The sequence below is a fragment of the Pongo pygmaeus genome, chromosome 6 (genome assembly GCF_028885625.2).
Source record: "Pongo pygmaeus isolate AG05252 chromosome 6, NHGRI_mPonPyg2-v2.0_pri, whole genome shotgun sequence".
NCBI lineage: Eukaryota > Metazoa > Chordata > Mammalia > Primates > Hominidae > Pongo > Pongo pygmaeus.
This window is the reverse complement of record NC_072379.2, coordinates 41,569,578-41,588,886: the sequence shown is the minus strand read 5'-3', so window position 1 is coordinate 41,588,886 and position 19,309 is coordinate 41,569,578. Positions and strand designations below refer to the sequence as shown.

At 44.4% G+C, this 19,309-nt stretch overlaps 1 protein-coding gene across 4 annotated transcripts in view; it reads left to right on the top strand.

Annotated features, from left to right (window-relative positions):
• Positions 1-19,309, top strand: part of CCM2 (CCM2 scaffold protein) — a 77,122-nt gene that overhangs the window by 11,374 nt on the left and 46,439 nt on the right. Inside the window, exon 1 of one of the 4 annotated variants that reach the window (XM_054494700.2) lies at positions 16,289-16,456. The exons of 2 other annotated variants lie outside the window; for them this stretch is intronic. In XM_054494700.2, coding sequence (XP_054350675.1) covers positions 16,361-16,456 — 96 coding nt within the window. In that variant the 5' untranslated portion in view covers positions 16,289-16,360. Of the gene's footprint in view, positions 1-16,288; positions 16,457-19,309 lie in introns of those variants that run through there. One more of the 4 variants, XM_063667345.1, reaches the window with a different exon arrangement.

Here is a 19,309-nt window from a genome sequence, read left to right as displayed (position 1 = left end):
ATTTTATAATGGTTGCTTTATTTATTTATTTTTTTTACTGAGATGGAGTCTCACTCTGTTGCCCAGGTTGGGGTGCAGTGGCGTGATCTCAGCTCACTGCAACCTCTGCCTCCTGGTTTCAATCAATTCTCCTACCTCAGCCTCCCAAGTAGCTGAGATTACTAGTGCCCACCACAAGGCCTGGCTAATTTTTGTATTTTTAGTAGAGATGAGGTTTCAACATGTTGGCAAGGCTGATCTCAAATTTTTGATCTCAAGTGATCTGCCTGCCTTGGCCTTTCAAAGTGCTGAGATTATAGGTGTGAGCCATCATGCCCTGCCCTGGCATGGTTTTATAGAGTATCAGTATTTTAGTATGTTGTCCAGGGTGGTCTTGAACACTTGGCCTAAAGCCACCTTGGCCTCCCAAAGTGCTGGGATTACAGGCATGAGCCACTGCATCCAGCTAATCCTGTCGGTTATTGAGAGAGAGGGTGTTAAGTTCTCTAGTTATTATTTTGGATTTGTTTTTCCCTTTAGTTAGTTTTGGCTTCGTGTATTTTGAAGCTCTGTTGTTAAGTACATACACATTTAGGATCATAATGTCTTTTTTTTTTTTTGAGAGTGAGTCTTTCTCACTTGCCCAGGCTGCAGTGTAGTAGTACGATCTTGGCTCACTGCAGCCTCCACCTTCTGGGTTCAAGTGATTCTCCTGTCTCAGCCTTCTGAGTAGCTGGAATTACAGGCATACACCACCATGCCCAGCTAATTTTTGTATTTTTAGTAGAGATGGGGTTTTGCCGTGTTAGCCAGCCTGGTCTTGAACTCCTGACCTCAGGTGATCCACCCGCCTCGGCCTCCAAAGTGCTGGGATTACAGGCGTGAGCCACTGCTCCCAGCCCATAATGTCTTGTTGAAATGAATCTTTTTCATTATGACATGACCATCTTTATTTCTAGTAAGACTTCTTGTCCCGATCTCTTGTCTGATATTAACATAGCCACACCATGTTCTTTTTTTGCCTTAGGGACTTTAGCAACTGCCAAAGAGTCTCGCTCTGTTGCCGAGGCTGGAGAGCAGTAGTATGATCATAACTCACTGCAGCCTTGAACTCCTGGGCTCAAGTGATATTCCGCCTCAGCCTCCCAGGTAGCTGGGAGTACAGGTGCACGCCACCATGCCTGGCTAATTTTTTTTTTTTTTAGAGATGGGGTCTCACTACGTTGCCCAGGTGGTCTCAAACTCCTGGCCTCAGTGATCCTCCTCAGCCTCCCGAGAAGCTGGGGTTACCGGCTTGAGCCAGCCACGCCTGGCTACCCCGCTTTCTTATGCTGCATGTTTGCATGGTGTGTGTCTTTCAACAAGTCTGGAGTTTTAAACTGCATGCTTTATAAAGAGCATTTTGTTATAGCTTGCTTTTTTATGTAGTCTGATAGTTTCTGCCTTTTAATTGTGAAGTTTACATAATTGATGTCATTATGTTTAAGTCTATCATTTTGATATTTGTTTTCTCTTTCCCTTTGTGCTTTCTTCCTTTGTTTCTCCTTTTTGATTATTTTTAACTCTGTTCTATTGCTACTGGCTTTTTTGCTGTAACTCCTAGATATTGCTATATATATCCATGTCTTGTCACAGATTACCATCCATTAATATCATTTCTTTCTTGTACAGTGTAAGAACCTATCAGCAGTATCATTCCATTTGTACTCCCTCCTGTTTTTTGCACACTTTTTGGCATATATTTTCTTCTATACATGTTATAAATCTTACATTAGATTTTTTTTTGCTTTAAACGATTGACTTTTCACCTTTTTATATTGAAATGATTTAATTATATATACATAGTAGATTTAAAGCACACAGAGTATATACAGAGTACACAGAGCCCTCATATACCTTCCACCCAGATCCCTCAAGTGTTAACATTTCTGAACCATTAAGAATAAACTGTAGACATAATGCCCCATGACCCTTTAACACTTCAACTGTACCTTCCTTGGTATAAGGACACTCTAACCACACCATTCTGACATCATTAAAATCAGGAAATTGACATCCATTTGATCTTGCTACATAATTCATGACCCCACCCAGACTTGCTGATTGTTACGATACTTTCTTTATATAGCTCTAGGATCCACAGATTTTATAGATTCAGGATCATGTGTTGCATTTGGTTTGCATGTCTCTTTAGGCTCTTTGAACTTGAAATGGTTCCTAGTCTTTTCTTGTCTTTGATGATTGATATTTTTGAAGATTACAGATCAGTTAGTAGGATGTCTTTCAGTTGGGTCTGTTTTTTTCTCATGACTTTATGTGTTTTTGATAGGACTGCCACACAGATGATATATTCTTCTCATTGCATCATATCAGGGAAAATGATGTCGATTTGTCCCATGTTGGCAGTGTTAACTGTGGTTACTTGGTTAAGATAGTCTTGCCAAGTTTCTTCATTTTAAAGTTCTCATTTATTCTTATTTTACTTATAAGACTGTAGTCCTCTAGTATCCTTATTTATTTTGAAGCTCAAATTGTCCCAGACTCAGCAAGTGGGAAGCACTTTAAGCTGGCTCTGGTCTCTTTTACTTGTATTTTTATTTATTTTAATTATTATTACTTTTTTTGAGATGGTGTCTTGCTCTGTTGCCCAGGCCGGAGTGCAGTGGCACAATCTTGGCTCATTGCAACCTCTGCCTCCCAGGTTCAAGTGATTCTTCTGCCTCAGCCTCCCGAGCAGCTGGGATTTCAGGCGCCCACCACCACATCCGGCTAATTTTTGTATTTTTAGTAGAGATGGGGTTTCACCATGTCGGCCAGGCTGGTCTGGAACTCCTGACCTCGTGATCCGCCCACCTCGGCCTCCCAAAGTGCTGGGATTACAGGCATGAACCACCGCACCCGGCCTATTTTAATTTTTAATTGCAGTAAAAAAGCAAACGCATAACAAAATTTACTATCTTAACCTTTTTATTTTGGCCATGTTGCCCACGCTAGTCTTGAACTCCTGGGCTCAAGCTGTCCTCCCACCTCGGCCTCCCAAAGTGCTGGAATTACGGGGCTGAGCTACAACTCCTGGTCAGTCTTAACCTTTTTTTTTTTTTTTTTTTTTTTGAGATGGCGTCTTGCTCTGTCACCCATGCTGGAGTGCAATGGTGCCATCTTGGCTCACTCCAACCTCCACCTCCTGGGTTTAAGCAATTCTCCTGCCTCAGCCTGCCCAGTAGCTGGGATTACAGGCGTGCACCACCAAGCCTGGCTAATTTTTGAATTTTTATTAGAGACGGGGTTTCGCCATGTTGGCTAGGCTGGCTGTGAGCTCCTGACCTCGGCTAATCCGCCCACCTCAGCCTCCCAAAGTGCTGGAATTATAGGCATGAGCCACCGTGCCCGGCCAGTTTTAACCATTTTTAAGTGTACAGTTCAATAGCACCAAGAATATTCATGTTGTGCATCTGGCGTCTTTTTGACAAGCCCTTGTCATTCTTTGAACACTTTCTTACGTTTGCTAAAACAAGATGTTTCAGCTAATCTTATTCTTTCCTGTCCCAGCCCTGGAACCAGACAGTCGTCCAAGTAGTCCTCCTTGCTTTTAGTGGAAATGGTATTTGGAAACCAAATAGATCTTTTTCTGGATCTATTTATGTATTAAACATTAGCGTTCACACTGATACCTCTAATTCCAGTCCATGACACAGAATTTATTCCAGTCTTACCACTTTCCACATTTATACCTTGCTTTTCCAACCGTGAGAAATCTGGTTCCGTTTTCCATGTATTTGCTTTTTTGCTCAGTCTCCCCATAGGTTAACACTCCTAGCTGTGCTAGCCAAACTCAGCTGAAGACATGCTGCTGTTCCCTCCCCACAGTTTGCTGCTGGGCATGCTGTCTTAAAGCTGAACTAAGAAATATTCCCTTCCCTTTCCCCTTCCTGGATTCACTGGCCAAAAGCTTGGGTTTGATGAAAGGGAGGGGGAGGTGAGGATGAAAAAAGGGTAAAGGTCAGTTACACAGCTCAGCCCTGACCAACATGTTCCTGTGCCCTGCTGAACACATTGGCTTAAGCTGGGCTCTGGGTATCTCAATTTTCCCCATGTCTTGCATGTTGAGCCAGAGTTGGTCCCAGACATGCCTTCTCTAATCCTATGGCATGTGTGCCAGTCCAGAGCTGGCCCAGGACATCCTGGTTCCTTAAGCGTGGCCCTGATGAAGGGGAAGGGATAGTGAGAAGACACAGGATAAAAAGCCAGTTAGAGAGCTCATCTCTGGACATGCTTCCTGTCTTGTTCTTGACATGCATGCTGGGCCTTGGGCATTCTGCCCTTTTCAGCTTGACAGACTGATACTGCCCCCACCCCCCCATCCGAAAGCCACAATTTGACATTTTTAAAAGACCAAAGAAAAGAAAGAAAATTGATCTTTTCTGTTTATCCCTCTGTTTATCATTTTTAGCACTTTTATTTCCTCTGGAAAATTTCCATCTGGAATAGTTTACCTTTGGCCTTGTCAACTTAAAATTCAAGAAGTGTACTTATTTGGAAAGGATACTTTATTTCTTACAAAGAGTTGCAACCTGTAGGCTGGCCATCCCACAGGCTGGGAAGCGTAGCCTTTGGCAGAGCCTGAAAGGTAGGCACTTCAGAGGAGGAGGGGTTGGAACAGGAATTTGTGCTGAATGGGTTGACCAAGTATATATATATTCAACAGGTTATAGGAGGAGTTATGAATATTCATGGAGGGGGTCCTGATGCATGTGTACTGAACAGACATGCAATTTATTTTATTTTATTTATTTTTTTTGAGACAGAGTTTCACTCTTGTTGCCCAGGCTGGAGTGCAATGGTGCAATCTTGGCTCACTGCAACCTCCGTCTCCCGGGTTCAAGCGATTCTCCTATCTCAGCCTCCTGAGTAGCTGGGATTACTGGCGCATGCCACCAGGCCTGGCTAATTTTTGTATTTTTAGTAGAGACGGGGTTTCATCATATTGGTCAGGCTGGTCTCGAACTCCTGACCTCAGGTGATCCACTCACCTCAGCCTCCCAAAGTGCTGGATTACAGGCATGAGCCACGGTGCCTGGCCTAAATATGCATCTTTTTTTTTTTTCTTTTTGAGGTGGAGTCTTGCTCTGTCACCCAGGCTGGAGTGCAGTGGCGCGATCCTGGCTCACTGCAACCTCCGCCTCCCAGATTCAAGCGATTCTCCTGCCTCAGCCTCCCGAGTAGCTGGGATTACAGGCGCCTATCACCACGCCTGGCTAATTTTTGTATTTTTGTTAGAGACAGGGTTTCACCATGTTGACCAGGCTGATCTCTAACTTCTGGCCTCAAGTGATCTGACTGCCTCGGCCTTCCAAAGTGCTAGGATTACAGGCGTGAGCCACCTCTCCTGGCTAATTTATTTTGTATTTTTAGGAGAGATGGGGTTTCACCGTGTTAGCCAGGATGGTCTCCATCTCCTGACCTTGTGATCCACCCGCCTTGGCCTCCCAAAGTGCTGCGATCACAGGCATGAGTCACTGCATCTGGCCCAAACATACATTTTTAAAAGAACTTTTAGGTTCAGGGGTACATGTGCAGGTTTGTTATATAGGTAAACTTCTGTCATGGGGATTGGTGTATAGATTATTTCATCACCCAGGTACTAAGCGTAGTATCTGACAGTTATTTTTTTCCAGACAGGCATGTTCTTTGCATTCCATGTTCACTTTGAGGTGGAGACGACATTATATTCAGGCCCCATACCTCAAAAGGTGAAGCAAGGAGACAGGGCACTCAAGTGCACAGCCTCTATAAACTGGCTAGAACCAGTCTATGGCTGGTGGTCTTCTCGTCAGGAGAGAGTTACTGAAGTCAGTCTCTTATACAGTCACAGCTATAGTTTTGGCTTGTGGAACAGGCGGTCAGTTGGCATCTGGTGGTGAGCTGCAGTTGTTTTCCTATTGCTTATCCAGGACAGTGCTTGTTTGGCTGCTAGAGAAAAAGAAGAACCCTGTGGCAGTTAGAACAGAGTTGATCTTGAAGAGTCAGACTGTGTGGCTGAATCCTTACCTGGCATGGTCGTAGGTCTTGTTTGTAATTTGGTATCTTTTTTTCCCCATGATCTTCATGAACACATGTAATTTGGTATTTTATTGCCACAGAGTCCCTTCTGTCAGTTTTGTGGTCTCTATTTTATAAACATTAATGCTGGTCAGTTGTGCCTGAACTACAAAAGGGAGGGAATATAATGAGGTGTGTCCCAAGCCATCTTGTCATGGCTGAGACCAAAACAGGCTTTGTTCAGTCAGTTGGGGTGCTTAGGATTTTATTTTTAGTTCTTAGCCTGAAGACCTTGCTTAGAATTTTTCATGGTGTAGGTCTGACACATTGTTTCATCTTTTATTATCTGAAAATACCTTCATTTCATCTTCATTTTTGAAGGATAGTTTTACAGCAGCAGTCCCCAACCTTTTTGGCACCAGGGACTGGTTTCGTAGGAGACAGTTTTTCCATAGACCAAAGTGGGGAAACAAAACAGGCTTTGTTCAGTCAGTTGGGGTGCTTAGGATTTTATTTTTAGTTCTTAGCCTGAAGACCTTGCTTAGAATTTTTCATGGTGTAGGTCTGACACATTGTTTCATCTTTTGTTAACTGAAAATACCTTCATTTCATCTTCATTTTTGAAGGATAGTTTTACAGCAGCAGTCCCCAACCTTTTTGGCACCAGGGACCGGTTTCGTGGGAGACAGTTTTTCCATAGACCAAAGTGGGGAAAAGGTTTTGGGATGAAACTGTTCCATATCAGATCATCAGGCATTAGATTCTCGTAAGGAGTGCATAACCTAGATCCCTCCAACACACAGTTCAGGGTTTGTGCTCTTATGAGAATCTAATGCAGCCACTGATCTCACAGGAGGCGGGGCTCAGGTGGTAATGCTCGCTGGCCCTCTGCTCACCACCTGCTGTGTGCGGCCTGGTTCCTAACAGGCCATGGACCCAGACCAGTCTGTGGCCTGGGGGTTGGGGATCTCTGTTTTACAGGATATAGAATTCTAGGCTGACTGTTTTCTTTCAGCATTTTTTATTATTTATTTATTTACTTATTTATTTTGAGACGGAGTCTCGTTTTGTCACCCAGGCGGGAGTGCAGTGGCGTGATCTTGCTCACTGCAACCTCCACCTCCTGGGTTCAAGTGATTCTTCTGCCTTAGCCTCCTGAGAGATGGGGTTTCACCATGTTGATGGGGCTGGTCTTCAACTCCTGACCTCCAGTGATCTGCCCGCCGGAGCCTCCCAAGATGTGAGCCACCATGCCCAGCTTCTTTCAGCATTTTAAAGATGGAAGACTCATTATCTTCTGCATCCATTTTTTCTCTTGAGAAGTTACCTGTCATTTTTGTTGTACTGAATGTCTTTTATTTGATAGTTAAAAAAAATTTTTTTTTTTTTTTTTTTTGAGATGGAGTCTTACTCTGTTGCCAGGCTGGAGTGCAGTAGCACAATCTCGGCTTAAACTGCAACCTCCGCCTCCCAGATTCAAGTGATTCTCCTGCATCAGCCTCCCAAGTAGCTTGGATTACAGGCATGCGCCACCATGCCAGGCTAATTTTTGTATTTTTAATAGAAATGTGCTTTTGCCATGTTGACCAGGCTGGTCTCGAACTCCTGACCTCAGATGATCCGCCTGCCTCGGCCTCCCAAAGTGTTAGGATTACAGGCGTGAACCACTGCGCCTGGCCTTTTTTTTTTTTTTTTTGAGACAGGGTCTCACTCTGTTGGCCAGGCTGGAGTGCTGTGGCGTGATCTCGGCTCACTGCAACCTTGCAACCTCTGCCTCCCGGGTTCAAGTGATTCTCCTGCCTCAGCCTCCTGAGTAGCCGGGACTACAGGCGTGCACCACTGTGCCCGGCTAATGAAAAAAGTTTTTAAAATATAGATGGAATCTCAGTATGTTGCTCAGGCTGGTCTTGAACTCCTGGCCTCAAGCCATACTCCTGCCTCTGCCTCCAAAAGTGCTGGGATTACAGGAATGAGCCACCGCACCTGGCTGGGTTTTATACTTTGGTTTGGTAGATCAGTTTTGATCTTTGTCCTTACTCTTAGGATAAATCTTAGTCCTGGAATGTACATTTTACTCCTAAGATGTGGCCCTTGTGGGGTTTCAAATGGATAGTCTCAAGTGTTTAAGGTGCTTATTAAGCCCCTCTAACTTGGCAGGACTTGGACTCCAAACTCTTATCTACCCTGCAGCTAGGGAGAGCTAAAATCTCAGCCTTTTTTTTGAGACGGATCCTGCTCTGTTACCCAGGTTGGAGTGCAATGATGTGATCGTAGTTTACTGTGACCTTAAACTTCTGGGCTCAAGCAGTTCTCCTACCTTAGCTTCCCAAGTAGCTAGGACTACAGGCATGCACAATCTGGCTTATTTTTATTTTTGTAGAAATGGGGTCTCACTATGTTGCCCAGGCTGGTTTCAAACTCCTGACCTCAAGTGATCTTCCTGCCTTGGCCGCCCAAAGTACTAGGATTATAGGCATGAGCTCCCGCGCCCAGCCATCAGCTCAGCTCCTTCAGCCTTCAAGCTATCGTGTCCTTTCTGGGCTTGTGGGAGTCTCACTCCCCACTTACACAGTTCAGGGTTCAGCCAAAGATTTGAGGGGACCTTATACTGAGACTTTGGGTTCCTTTTTTAGTGGATTCCTCCTTTCCTATATTTCCCTCTCAATTTCCAGCTTCTTTAGCAGTCTCAAATCCTCCTTTAACCTGTCAGGCCAATAAAATTGCAGCTTTTTTTCTCTGCTCCACTCCTCTCAGACTGGGGCGCACTCTCAGGAGTAAAGCAGTATAAAAGTGGATCTTGCCCAGTGATCCCTTCTTTCAAGGGTCATATAAATTCCAAGCTTCTTTTTTATTTCTTGTTTGTCTCCAGTGTCTTTAGAAGATTGTTTTTCACATTTTATCTAGAGTTCATAATCTCAGTCTGTGAGAAAGTTATTTTGATACAGTCTACTTCTCTCTTAGGGGAATAAGAACTTCTTTGGGTTTATTTTTTCTTGACTGTGTTTTGGAGCTCTTTCATTATAGATATATAGTTTCTTTATTCTTCTTTAGAGTGGAATGGCATTTTTATCTGTGGGCTACTGTATTTAAACAGCAGCCCTCCTATGGACTTTTAGGTTGTCATTTTGCTTAACAAATAATGAAGCAATTAATTTTCTAACCTGTCATGTATGTAATGCATCTGTAGGATTAATTCCTGAAAATGCAATTGCTGGGAAAGCATACGTGCATTTGTAATTTTAGTAGATGTTAACAAATTGTTCTCTATAGTAGAACCAAGGTTTATTCTTTTTTTCTTTATCCACCTTTCAAGAGAACAATTTTTATTAGGTGAAAGTGATATTTGCTAAAAATTTTGAGTATTTTCCAAAATGAGCTTGTTAGTTTTCTTACTAAAAAATACATTTATATCTCAGAAGAAAGTAGCAAAATATATTATATGAAAAAAATCACACCCACTAGAAACAACTGTTATTAGAGTCTTTCACGTTGCTTTCCTGTTTGTGTACGCTTTTCTGTGTTTGCAGTAATAATACAGTCATTACCTTGGTATTTATTTCAAACACTTGCTTAGTGCCCACTGTGTAAAGAGCTTTTTGGGGAGCTGTCACTGCCTGCCTGAATCTCCCTTACTGTCTGAGGGTGGTCTTAGTGCTCATGAGGTCGAGAACATCGAGTGCTGTGTCAGAAGGGCAGAGGTCAGGTGGATTTAAAGCTGTTGCACCAAAGCCAGGTATGGCGACATGCCTGTAGTCCCAGCCTGCTCATGAGGCTGAGGTGGGAGGATGACTTGAGCCTAGGAGTTAGAGAATGCAGTGAGCCATGATTGTGCCACTGCACTGCAGCCTGGGTGATGGAGCGAGACCCTGTCTCTGAAAAATAAAAAAAATAATGAATAGGCTGGCACGGTGGCTCACGCCTGTAATCTCAGCACTTTGGGAGGCCGAGGTGGGCGGATCACCTGAGGTCAGGAGTTCAAGACCAGCCTGGCCAACATGGTAAAACCCCCGTCTCTACTAAAAATACAAAAATTAGCCAGGCATGGTGACACATGCCTGTAATCCCAGCTACTCAGGAGGCTGAGACAGGAGAACTGCTTGAATCCGGAAGGTAGAGGTTGCAGTGAGCTGAGATCGTGCCACTGCACTCCAATCTGGGCGACAGAGCGAGGCTCCTTCTCAAAAAAAAAAAAATAAATAAAATAAATAAATAAATAAAACTATGCATCAAGCACCACCTCCCTGTCCCCTGGGTATGCCTTGGAAGTGCGGTTTGCAGAGTGAGTGAGGTGAGGCAGGGGAGCAGGAGGAGGAGCTGAGGAGGAGAATGGGGCAGGGGAGGATGAGCCAGGGAGGAGGAGGAGGAGGGGAGGAGAGGGGAAGGGATGAGAGAGGGAAGGAAGGTGGAGTCGTCGTTCCTGCTGTTGCCTTGCATGGCTGTGACAAAGAGCTGTTGAAGCTGTCTTCTCACAGTTATGCACACTGTGGGTTATGATTCATTAGTGGCATGTGAAATCAACCATGTAGGTAGCAACCTTTTTTTCATGTAAGAATTTAAAGACTACAAGTATAAAGTTAAAGAACTTAAGGAAAAATTTTGCTAGATTCATTTTGAATTAGAGCTGTCATGTATTTCTTAGCTATCTGCATGGAAAACACCTAGAAGCAATGACAGTCCAATAGCAGTGAGCACCCCTAGGACTTTATTGTAGTCTGAATTGTATGTCAAGTAGTGTGGTTACAGTAAGTGAGGGGATATAGCTTTTTGCCACAAAATCTGTACTTTGGAAGGTGAATGTCAAGCAGTGAGAACAAATGGAGACTATTGATCTGTGCTGTGGTTGGTGTTCAGAATTGGGCCACATTTTAGTATGTTTCATGTGGGGATCATTATTTTTCTTTTGGACCAGCTTTTTTTTTTTGAGATGGAGTCTCGCTCTGTCGCCCAGGTTGGAGTGGAGTGCAGTGGCGCAATCTCGGCTCACTGCAAACTCCGCCTCCTGGGTTCATGCCATTCTCCTGCCTCAGCCTCCCGAGTAGCTGGGACTACATGCGCCCGCCACCGTTGCCGGCTAATTTTTTGTATTTTTAGTAGAGACGGGGTTTCACCGTGTTAGCCAGGATGGTCTCAATCTCCTGACCTCGTGATCTGCCCACCTCAGCCTCCCAAAGTGCTGGGATTACAGGCGTGAGCCACCGTGCCCGGCCTTTTCTTTAGAGTTTCTGATAAATTGCTTTTCTTTTTTCTTTCAAAAGAAATATTAAATTTAAAAAAATTTCAATAGCTTTTGGGGTACAAGTGGTTTTTGGTTACATGGGTGAATTGTATAGTGATGAAGTCTGGCTTTTATTTTATTTTTTGAGACGGAGTCTCATTCTGTTGCCCAGGCTGGAGTGCAGTGGTGCGATCTCAGCTCACTGCAACCTCCACCTCCTGACCTCAAGCGATTCTCCTACCTCAGCGTCTTGAGTAGCTGAGATTATAGGTGCCCACCACCACGCCTGGCTAATTTTTATATTTTTAGTATAGACGGGGTTTCACCATGTTGGCCAGGTTGGTCTTGAACTCCTGAGCTCAAGTGATCCACCAGCCTCGGCCTCCCAAAGTGCTGGGATTACAGGCATGAGCCACCTCACCCTGCAAGTCTGGGCTTTTAGTGTACCCATCACCCAAAGAGTATACATTGTTTCCAGTAGGTAATTTTTCATCCCTCACCTCCCTCCCGCTTTCTCCCTTTCTAAGTCTCCGGTGTCCATTATATCACTCTGTATGCCTTTGTGTACCCATAGTTTAGCTCCCACTTACAAGTGAGAGCCATGCCCGGCCCAAACTTCTTTTTTTAAATGTTCTAATAAAACTTTATTTACGGCTGGGTGCGGTGGCTCACGCCTGTAATCCCAGCACTTTGGGAGGCCAAGGAGGGTGGATCACCTGAGGTCAGGAGTTTGAGACCAGCCTGGCCAACATGGCGAAACCTCATCTCTACTAAAAATACAAAAATTAGCCGGGTGTGGTGGCGCGCGTCCTGTAATCCCAGTTACTTGGAAGCCTGAGGCGGGAGAATCGCTTGAACCTGGGAGGTGGAGGTTGCAGTGAGCTGAGATCGTGCCACTGCACTCCAGCCTGGGTGACAGAGCGAGACTCCGTCTCAAAAAACAAAACTAACAACAACAAAAAAAAACACAAGAAAACCCCACTTTATTTACAAAAACAGGTGGCTTGCCTGTGTGTTAGTTTACTCAGCCTTTTTCTAGAGAATGCCTTGTTATTGTGAATGAGGGTCAGTTTTATTATGGTAGGCAGTGAGATTACTGGGAAATCTTTTTTTTTTTTTTTTTTTTTTGTCCTGTGCATCTTTGTTTAGTCATTATTTTGATAGCTGTGTATCAGTTTTTTTTTGTTTGTTTGTTTTTGTTTTGTTTTTTTTTTTTTTTTGAGACAGAGTTTTGCTCTTGTTGCCCAGGCTGGAGTGCAATGGCGCAATCTCGGCTCACTGCAACCTCCGCCTCCCAGGTTCAAGTGATCCTCCTGCCTCAGTCTCCCTAGTAGCTGGGGTTACAGACATGTGCCACCACACACGGCTAATTTTGTGTTTTTAGTAGAGTTGGGGTTTCTCCATGCTGGTCAGGCTGGTCTCGAACTCCTGACATCAGGTGATCCTCCTGCCTCTGCCTCCCAAAGTGCTGGGATTACAGGCATGAGCCACCGCACCCGGCCTCTGTATCAGTTTTGAATTTAGTTCTGGGTATTTTCCTTACACCTTTAAGTGTGGACTTTTTGGATTTCTACTGAGTAGCCAGTTCAGCAAAGTCTCTTCAGCTGATTATAATGTTCAGGAAAGCCTCTTCAGCTGATGATAACTTCTGGCATAACCATTCAGCAGTCAATCAAACATTAAATGATTGCCTGTAGGCATTGTGGAGTTTCATCTCTGCATGTCCAGGCCAGCCCTTAGTCAAGGCCCAAGAAACGTGTTTTTATCGTCAAGAACTTCTAGGCTCTTAGTTTACATGATGGAATCTTCTAGATTTTCCTTTGTTTGCTTGCTGAACACTGTCATTGTCACCCTGGGATTTCTTTTCTCTGCTTCCTGGGTTGGTTCCACCGTTTCTTGGAGTCCACATCTTTTTCTCTCTTGGATCCTCCTCCTTTGCTGGGAGTATATCCTCTAGTGTGTTTTTCCAAAGGAGGTTTTTAGAGTGTAAAGATCCCAAGGCACTGCAGGTTTGAAAATAACTATTTTGCACCTTGATTGACAGTTTGGTTTTAAATTAACTTCCAGATTTAAATTAATTTCCATACAGAATTTTAAAGTTTATTTAAATTTTTTTATTCCATACAGAATTTTAAAGAATATTTAAAATAAATATTCCCATTTATCATGATACATCTGATGCTGATCTGAGTCTTACTGCTTTTACTGGTACTTTTTTTTGCATTTTCTTATTGGAAACTTAAGATTCTCTTGAAATTCTGCAGTTTTATGAAGATGAGTCTAAGTGTTTAGGGTTTGTCTCTTACATTCAGCCTACTTGTTACTGTGCTTTTTCTGTCCATAAAATTGAGTTCATCATTGTTGTTTTCTGATATTTGTGTCCCTCGTTGATTCTGCCTGCTCTTATTCTCCTCTTAGGAAACTGTTAGACTCGATGGACCCGGCTTCTGTGGCCTTTAATTTTTCTCACATTAAACTTTTTACCTTTTCACTTTATGTTCTAAGACAGGGTTGGCAAACTTCATGTAAAGGACCAGATAGTAAATATTTTAGGCTGTGTGGGCCAGGGGGCAAAATTGAGGCCATTAAGTAGGTACTTATATAAGAGAGAAAGCAAATTTTCATAAATTTTTTATTGATGAAATTCATGGTATAATAATTGAGTACAATTTTTTGTAATGTGGTTCTACTACTGAGAATGGAATTCGTTTTGGGGGCTAACATTTTGCTTAATCAGGGTTCAAAGTTGGTGATTCCCTTTATCGAATAGGTGGCAAATGTTCATCTGTAAAACATTTGCAGCTGTGGCCATCAGCAGCAGGCAGGCATAGGCCAACCTCGCAGTTCTCCTTCACAGCATTCTTTGGGCTCTCCGCTATGTCCTTGTTACTATCCTATGAGTTTTTTATTTTGGCAGTCATATTTGTAATTTCTAAGATATATTTCTTGTTCTCTGTTCTCTCTTTTTCTTTTTTTTTTTGAGATGGAGTTTCACTCTTGTTGCCCAGGCTGGAGTGCAATGGCGTGATCTCAGCTCACCGCAACCTCTGCCTCCTGGGTTCAAGTGATTCTCGTGCTTCAGCCTCTCGAATAGCTGGGATTACACAGGCATGCGCCATCACGCCCAGATAATTTTGTGTTTTTAGTAGAGACGGGGTTTCTCCATGTTGGTCAGCCTGGTCTCAAACTTCCGACCTCAGGTGATCTGCCCACCTCAGCCTTCCAAAATGCTGGGATTACAGGCGTGAGCCACCGCGCCCGGCCGTTTTCTCTTTTTCATAGCTGTCTAGTCTTATTTTATGGGTGCAGTTCTTCTCAAGTGTCTCTGAGTATACTAGCTAGAATGTAGGTTCCTGTGCCTGTCTCTTCCCATTTGCTCTTTGGCTTTTCTCTCTCATGCTGACCGTGGGGATCACTGTGTTTGTGAGGGAAGGTTGGGGTTGAGTGTTCAGAGCATGTGGGTTTTCTTTTTAGTCATGTCTATTTCCCTGGAATCCTTCCCCTCCCTGCAGTAGCCAAAATAGAGGTGAGGCTGCTCAGCTGAGTGTCACCTCTTTCTGTATCTCACTCCTGGTTTGCCTTTTTCCCTTTGAGCCTGCCTGAAGGTCAGGGTCAGCTGGTTCTGCCCTGTATAGGCAACTTTTAGAAAGGAGCAATCTGAAATTGTGACTCTACTCTGGTTTTTAAAGACAGAAAGTGACAGTCCAGTTAATACCGGATATTGACTCAAATCTAGTTCTGATGCTGCTTTTCCAACTTTATGACAGTTTCTACATCTGTGGTATATGGAATAACAATTGAAGCACTAAATTATTATTCTGAAGCAATCAGTCTTTTCGGAATCAAGAAATATTAAACTTTATTTGTTACAGGTTAGTGAAATAGAACTGTATGAAAGTACTATTTTTATAGCCAAAACACTGTTGAAAATCAGCACTTTGATTTGGTTCAACCTAATATTTAAAAAATTGTATTGTAATTGTTATGTTTATTTATTGATCTGTGAATATAGTCACTCTAACCAGATTTTTTTTTTTTTTTTTGAGACGGAGTCTCACTCTGTCACCCAGGCTGGAGTGCAATGGTGCTATCTTGGCTTACTGGAACCTCTGCCTCCCAGGTTCAAGCGATTCTCCTGCCTCAGCCTCCCAAGTAGCTGGGATAACAGGTGCCCACCACCACGTCCGGCTAATTTTTCTATTTTTAGTAGAGACGGGGTTTCACCGTGTTGGCCAGGCTGGTCTTGAACTTCTTACCTCAGGTGATCCACCTGTCTCAGCCTCCTAAAGTGCTGGGATTACAGATATGAGCCACCGCACCCAGCCAACCAGAATATTTAATTAAGTAGCCCTCCCTATTTGCAAGCCATTCTGGAATTTTCAGAGTTCTAAGAGCCTTCACCAGCAACAGGTCCGACTTCTGCTTTTCTAGATTAGGAAATTTGCCTTGAAGAAGTGAGCTTGCCCAGAGGCACCCTGTTTAATTTCAAAGTGCTGCTGACTCAAACTCATGAGTCCTGGAGGCAGGTAGAGGCACTTGTAGGCTGAGGATCCGTAGAGCCTGGTGTGCCCTGCTGAAGCCCCACCTGGGAATGGAGTTATCTCTGTAAAGATCTTGCTGCCTTTGAGCAAGCACTGCAAACAGGGTGACTGGAACAGCCTCGTCACATGTTTCCACCCTTCGTATGAGGCGGGTACCGTGGGTCTTCACCAACAGCACGGCCTGTTGTCTCCAGGAAAGGGTAGCCCGTCACTGTGCTTTCTGTCTGCTTATTTAGCTTTGGCATTTGAATGTGCAGAATGGTGGACTTTCAAATTAATGTCCTTCCATTGACTGCAGAGTTTCTGCTGGAAATGCAGGGAGGCTGCCTGTGGGTTTCGCGTGCTGTGGGAAGTAGGGAAAATGAGCTGGTTTACTTTATGTCTTTTTGTGCATGCAGACTGTTTGGATTTTGCCAACAGTTTCTGGGTGCTGCCTGCTTTTTAAACTTTTAAAAAATTGTAAACAGCTTCAGTGGCTTTGCAGAAGGAAGCTGTGGTTTCTGGTCTTCCTGTTCAGTCATGTTTTTTTCAGAGAGAGGGCTAACATCTGGCCATATTTTTCAACAAATTCAGAAGTGAATAGAGAATGCATAGTAGCTGTCGGCAAAGGAGGAGGAACCAGAATCTCTCCCAAGAAATTCTTCAAACAGAATTTCACACAGGGTATTCCATGGAGAATGAGGTAGGTGCAAGTCCAGTGTGGAAAGCGCCATTTAGAATGATGGTGTGAGTCCCTTGTGGGTGGCTTTCATGGCTGCTTCCCAGGGCTTGCCCATTGTGAGCTAGGGTAGCCCAGTCTCCATGACCTCTGCTTGGGGAGGATGGGGTGGTTGGAGGGTTCATTTGCTGGCTTCCTGGTCTGAGACCCTGTGGCAAGGGGCGTGTATGGAGGAGAAGTGCCGTCCCATCCAAGTGGGGTGTATAGGTTGTTGCATTCATCCATCTTGACTCAAGGAAGAAGAAGCCACAGGTTTTACATCTTCCAGGGAGAAGTAATTTTCCTATGGATTTGTGGTCAGTTGGGACCCAAGAGCTTGGTTGAAAAATGATGTAGGGAGATGGTCAAGCAAGAGAGCACCCAAAGCTGGAATTTCATCCACGAAGCCTGCAACACGAGTTGGGTGCTGCTTAAGACCCCACCAGCATGGATCCTGGCCACCCCCAGTGTGGCCTCCTGTGGGCCTATGCCTTTCTCACTGAAGCAAACAGGCAGTAGTGGGCAGAGCTCTGGTTCCCCTTGAAATTCGCTCTGTCAACCAGGTGCAGTGGCTTATGCCTGTAATCCTAGCACTTTGGGAGGTGGAGGTGGGCGGATCAGGAGGTCAGGAGATCAAGACCATTCTGGCTAACATGGTGAAACCCCGTCTATACTAAAAATACAAAAAATTTGCCGGGTGTGGTGGCACGTGCCTGTAATCCCAGCTATTCGGGAGGCTGAGGCAGGAGAATCACTTGAACCCGGGAGGTGGAGGTTGCAGTCAGCCGAGATTGTGCCACTGCACTCCAGCCTGGGTGACAGAGTGAAACTCTGACTCAAAAAAAAAAAGAGCCGGGCGCAGTGGCTCACGCCTGTAATCCCAGCACTTTGGGAGGCCGAGGTGGGTGGATCACGAGATCAGGAGATGAGACCATCCTGGCTAACATGGTGAAATCCCGTCTCTACTAAAAAATACAAAAAAGTAGCCAGGCATGGTGGCGGGCGCCTGTAGTCCCAGCCACTCGGGAGGCTGAGGCAGGAGAATGGCGTGAACCTGGGAGGCGGAGCTTGCAGTGAGCCGAGATTGCGCCACTGCACTCCACTCCAGCCTGGGCGACAGAGCGAGACTCAGTCTCAAAAAAAAAAAAAAAAAAAAGAAAGAAAAAAAGAAACTAGCTGTGTCCTGAGATGCGGGTGCACACCGGCTGTGTCATACTCATCATTTAGGCCTCTCCAGCACCGAGGAAAGGTCCTTTTTCCGTTGGTAGGCACCAAAGCACTTAAAAAAAAAAAACAAAAAAAGCTAATCTGTCAACTGGCACTGCAGGGAGTGCTGGAAGTTTGTGGAAATTCAGATAGGCAGGGCTGCAATGTGGGTGTCCACAGAAGAGTTCTTTGTCATGGAGCTTGTAGGAGGGGATTTGTTGTAGTGCCTCTGATGTGCACCTTAGGCAGTGTGATTTATGAGGGATGGCAGGTGTCACTCTGGGACTATAGCCTATCACTGTCCAGCGGGACAGAATCATCGCTCCAGGTTCCACTGTCTTCTCAGACCCGGGCACTGAGTTTGGTGCCTCTTCCAGTAATTTTCCCTCATTCCTGCTGGGCCCTCATGTGGCTGTGCAGTTGCAGTTTGTCTGTCTCCCTCTTTAGACTGGGGGTTCCCTGGGGGCAGGGACGGTGGCTCCTACAGCCCCAGTGTCTGGCGCATAGTGAATACTCATGAAATGTACTGAATGTTGGCCTTAAGGATACCTAGGCCTTTTTATAATACTTTAAACATCTTTGTTCAGAGGCGGTTTTATTAGATAAAACTCACCTTGTAGTTTATTCCTAAGGGTTAAATAATTTGCACAAATGAAAATGCCTGAACCCTGTAGCGGAGACATGCTGGGTACTGCTCAGTGTGACTAAGTGTTCTTCTCTTTCTTCCTTCATAAACTTTTTAGCACTTTCTCCAGAGTAATACTGAGCTCAGTGTTTTGCATGGAGAACGCAGCTAGAAGGTATAGCCATACTATTTACTTTGGTCCCCAAGTAGAGGCCACTGTCTCATGAGTCTGCTTTTGCTGGTTCTTTTAGTGGATTCATTTCTCCTTGTAAATTAAAAAACAGGTGCCCTGACTTATAAGTTAGTTTCTGAGAATTTGTTGAGTAGACCCAGTTACTCCAGATCCTGTTCACCCAAGTGAGCTGATAATGTTGAGCTGCAGATCTAACAAAACTCAAGACCCGCAGTTGGCACCCAAGGGCCAGCCTTGCCCAGAGCCTGACCCTTGGCTTTGTGTGAGGAGGGCATTCTCACTAGGTAAGCCCTAGTAGGCCAGATTTAGTTTTAGTTTTTTAACTCAGAAGTACATTTTAGGTTTCCAACTTTTAAGAGTTGTTTTAAGCTTAAGATGTAAACTTTGCAAGAATTTGTAAGGATCTAGGGATCTTCCAGAGTGAGTTTAGAAAGTTCTGTAGTTATCTGAGGCGGTATATATTCCATATGGATGTCTTTGCACAGCGCTGCATGGTGACTCAGAGCCCTGTGTTCCCTCCTCCTGGCTCCATACTGTGGACTCTGGCAGGTCCCTTCAACCCTCACAGCCTCAGTTTCTTCAGGAGAGACTTAGGCTGGGATAGACCCCACGCCTCACCTTGGTGCCGGGACTCCACTGATGGAAGAGAAATAGCACTTAGCCTGGTTTCCTTCTGGGGACTGAATTGGTCCTTTGGTCTCTGAGGTTCAAAGGTGACAAGATCATTTAGTGGTGATAAACAGGCGTACTCAATCAAATACATGTTGAATGAAGAATGGTTGCCTGGGCTAATCCCACCTTTTAAATTCTATGT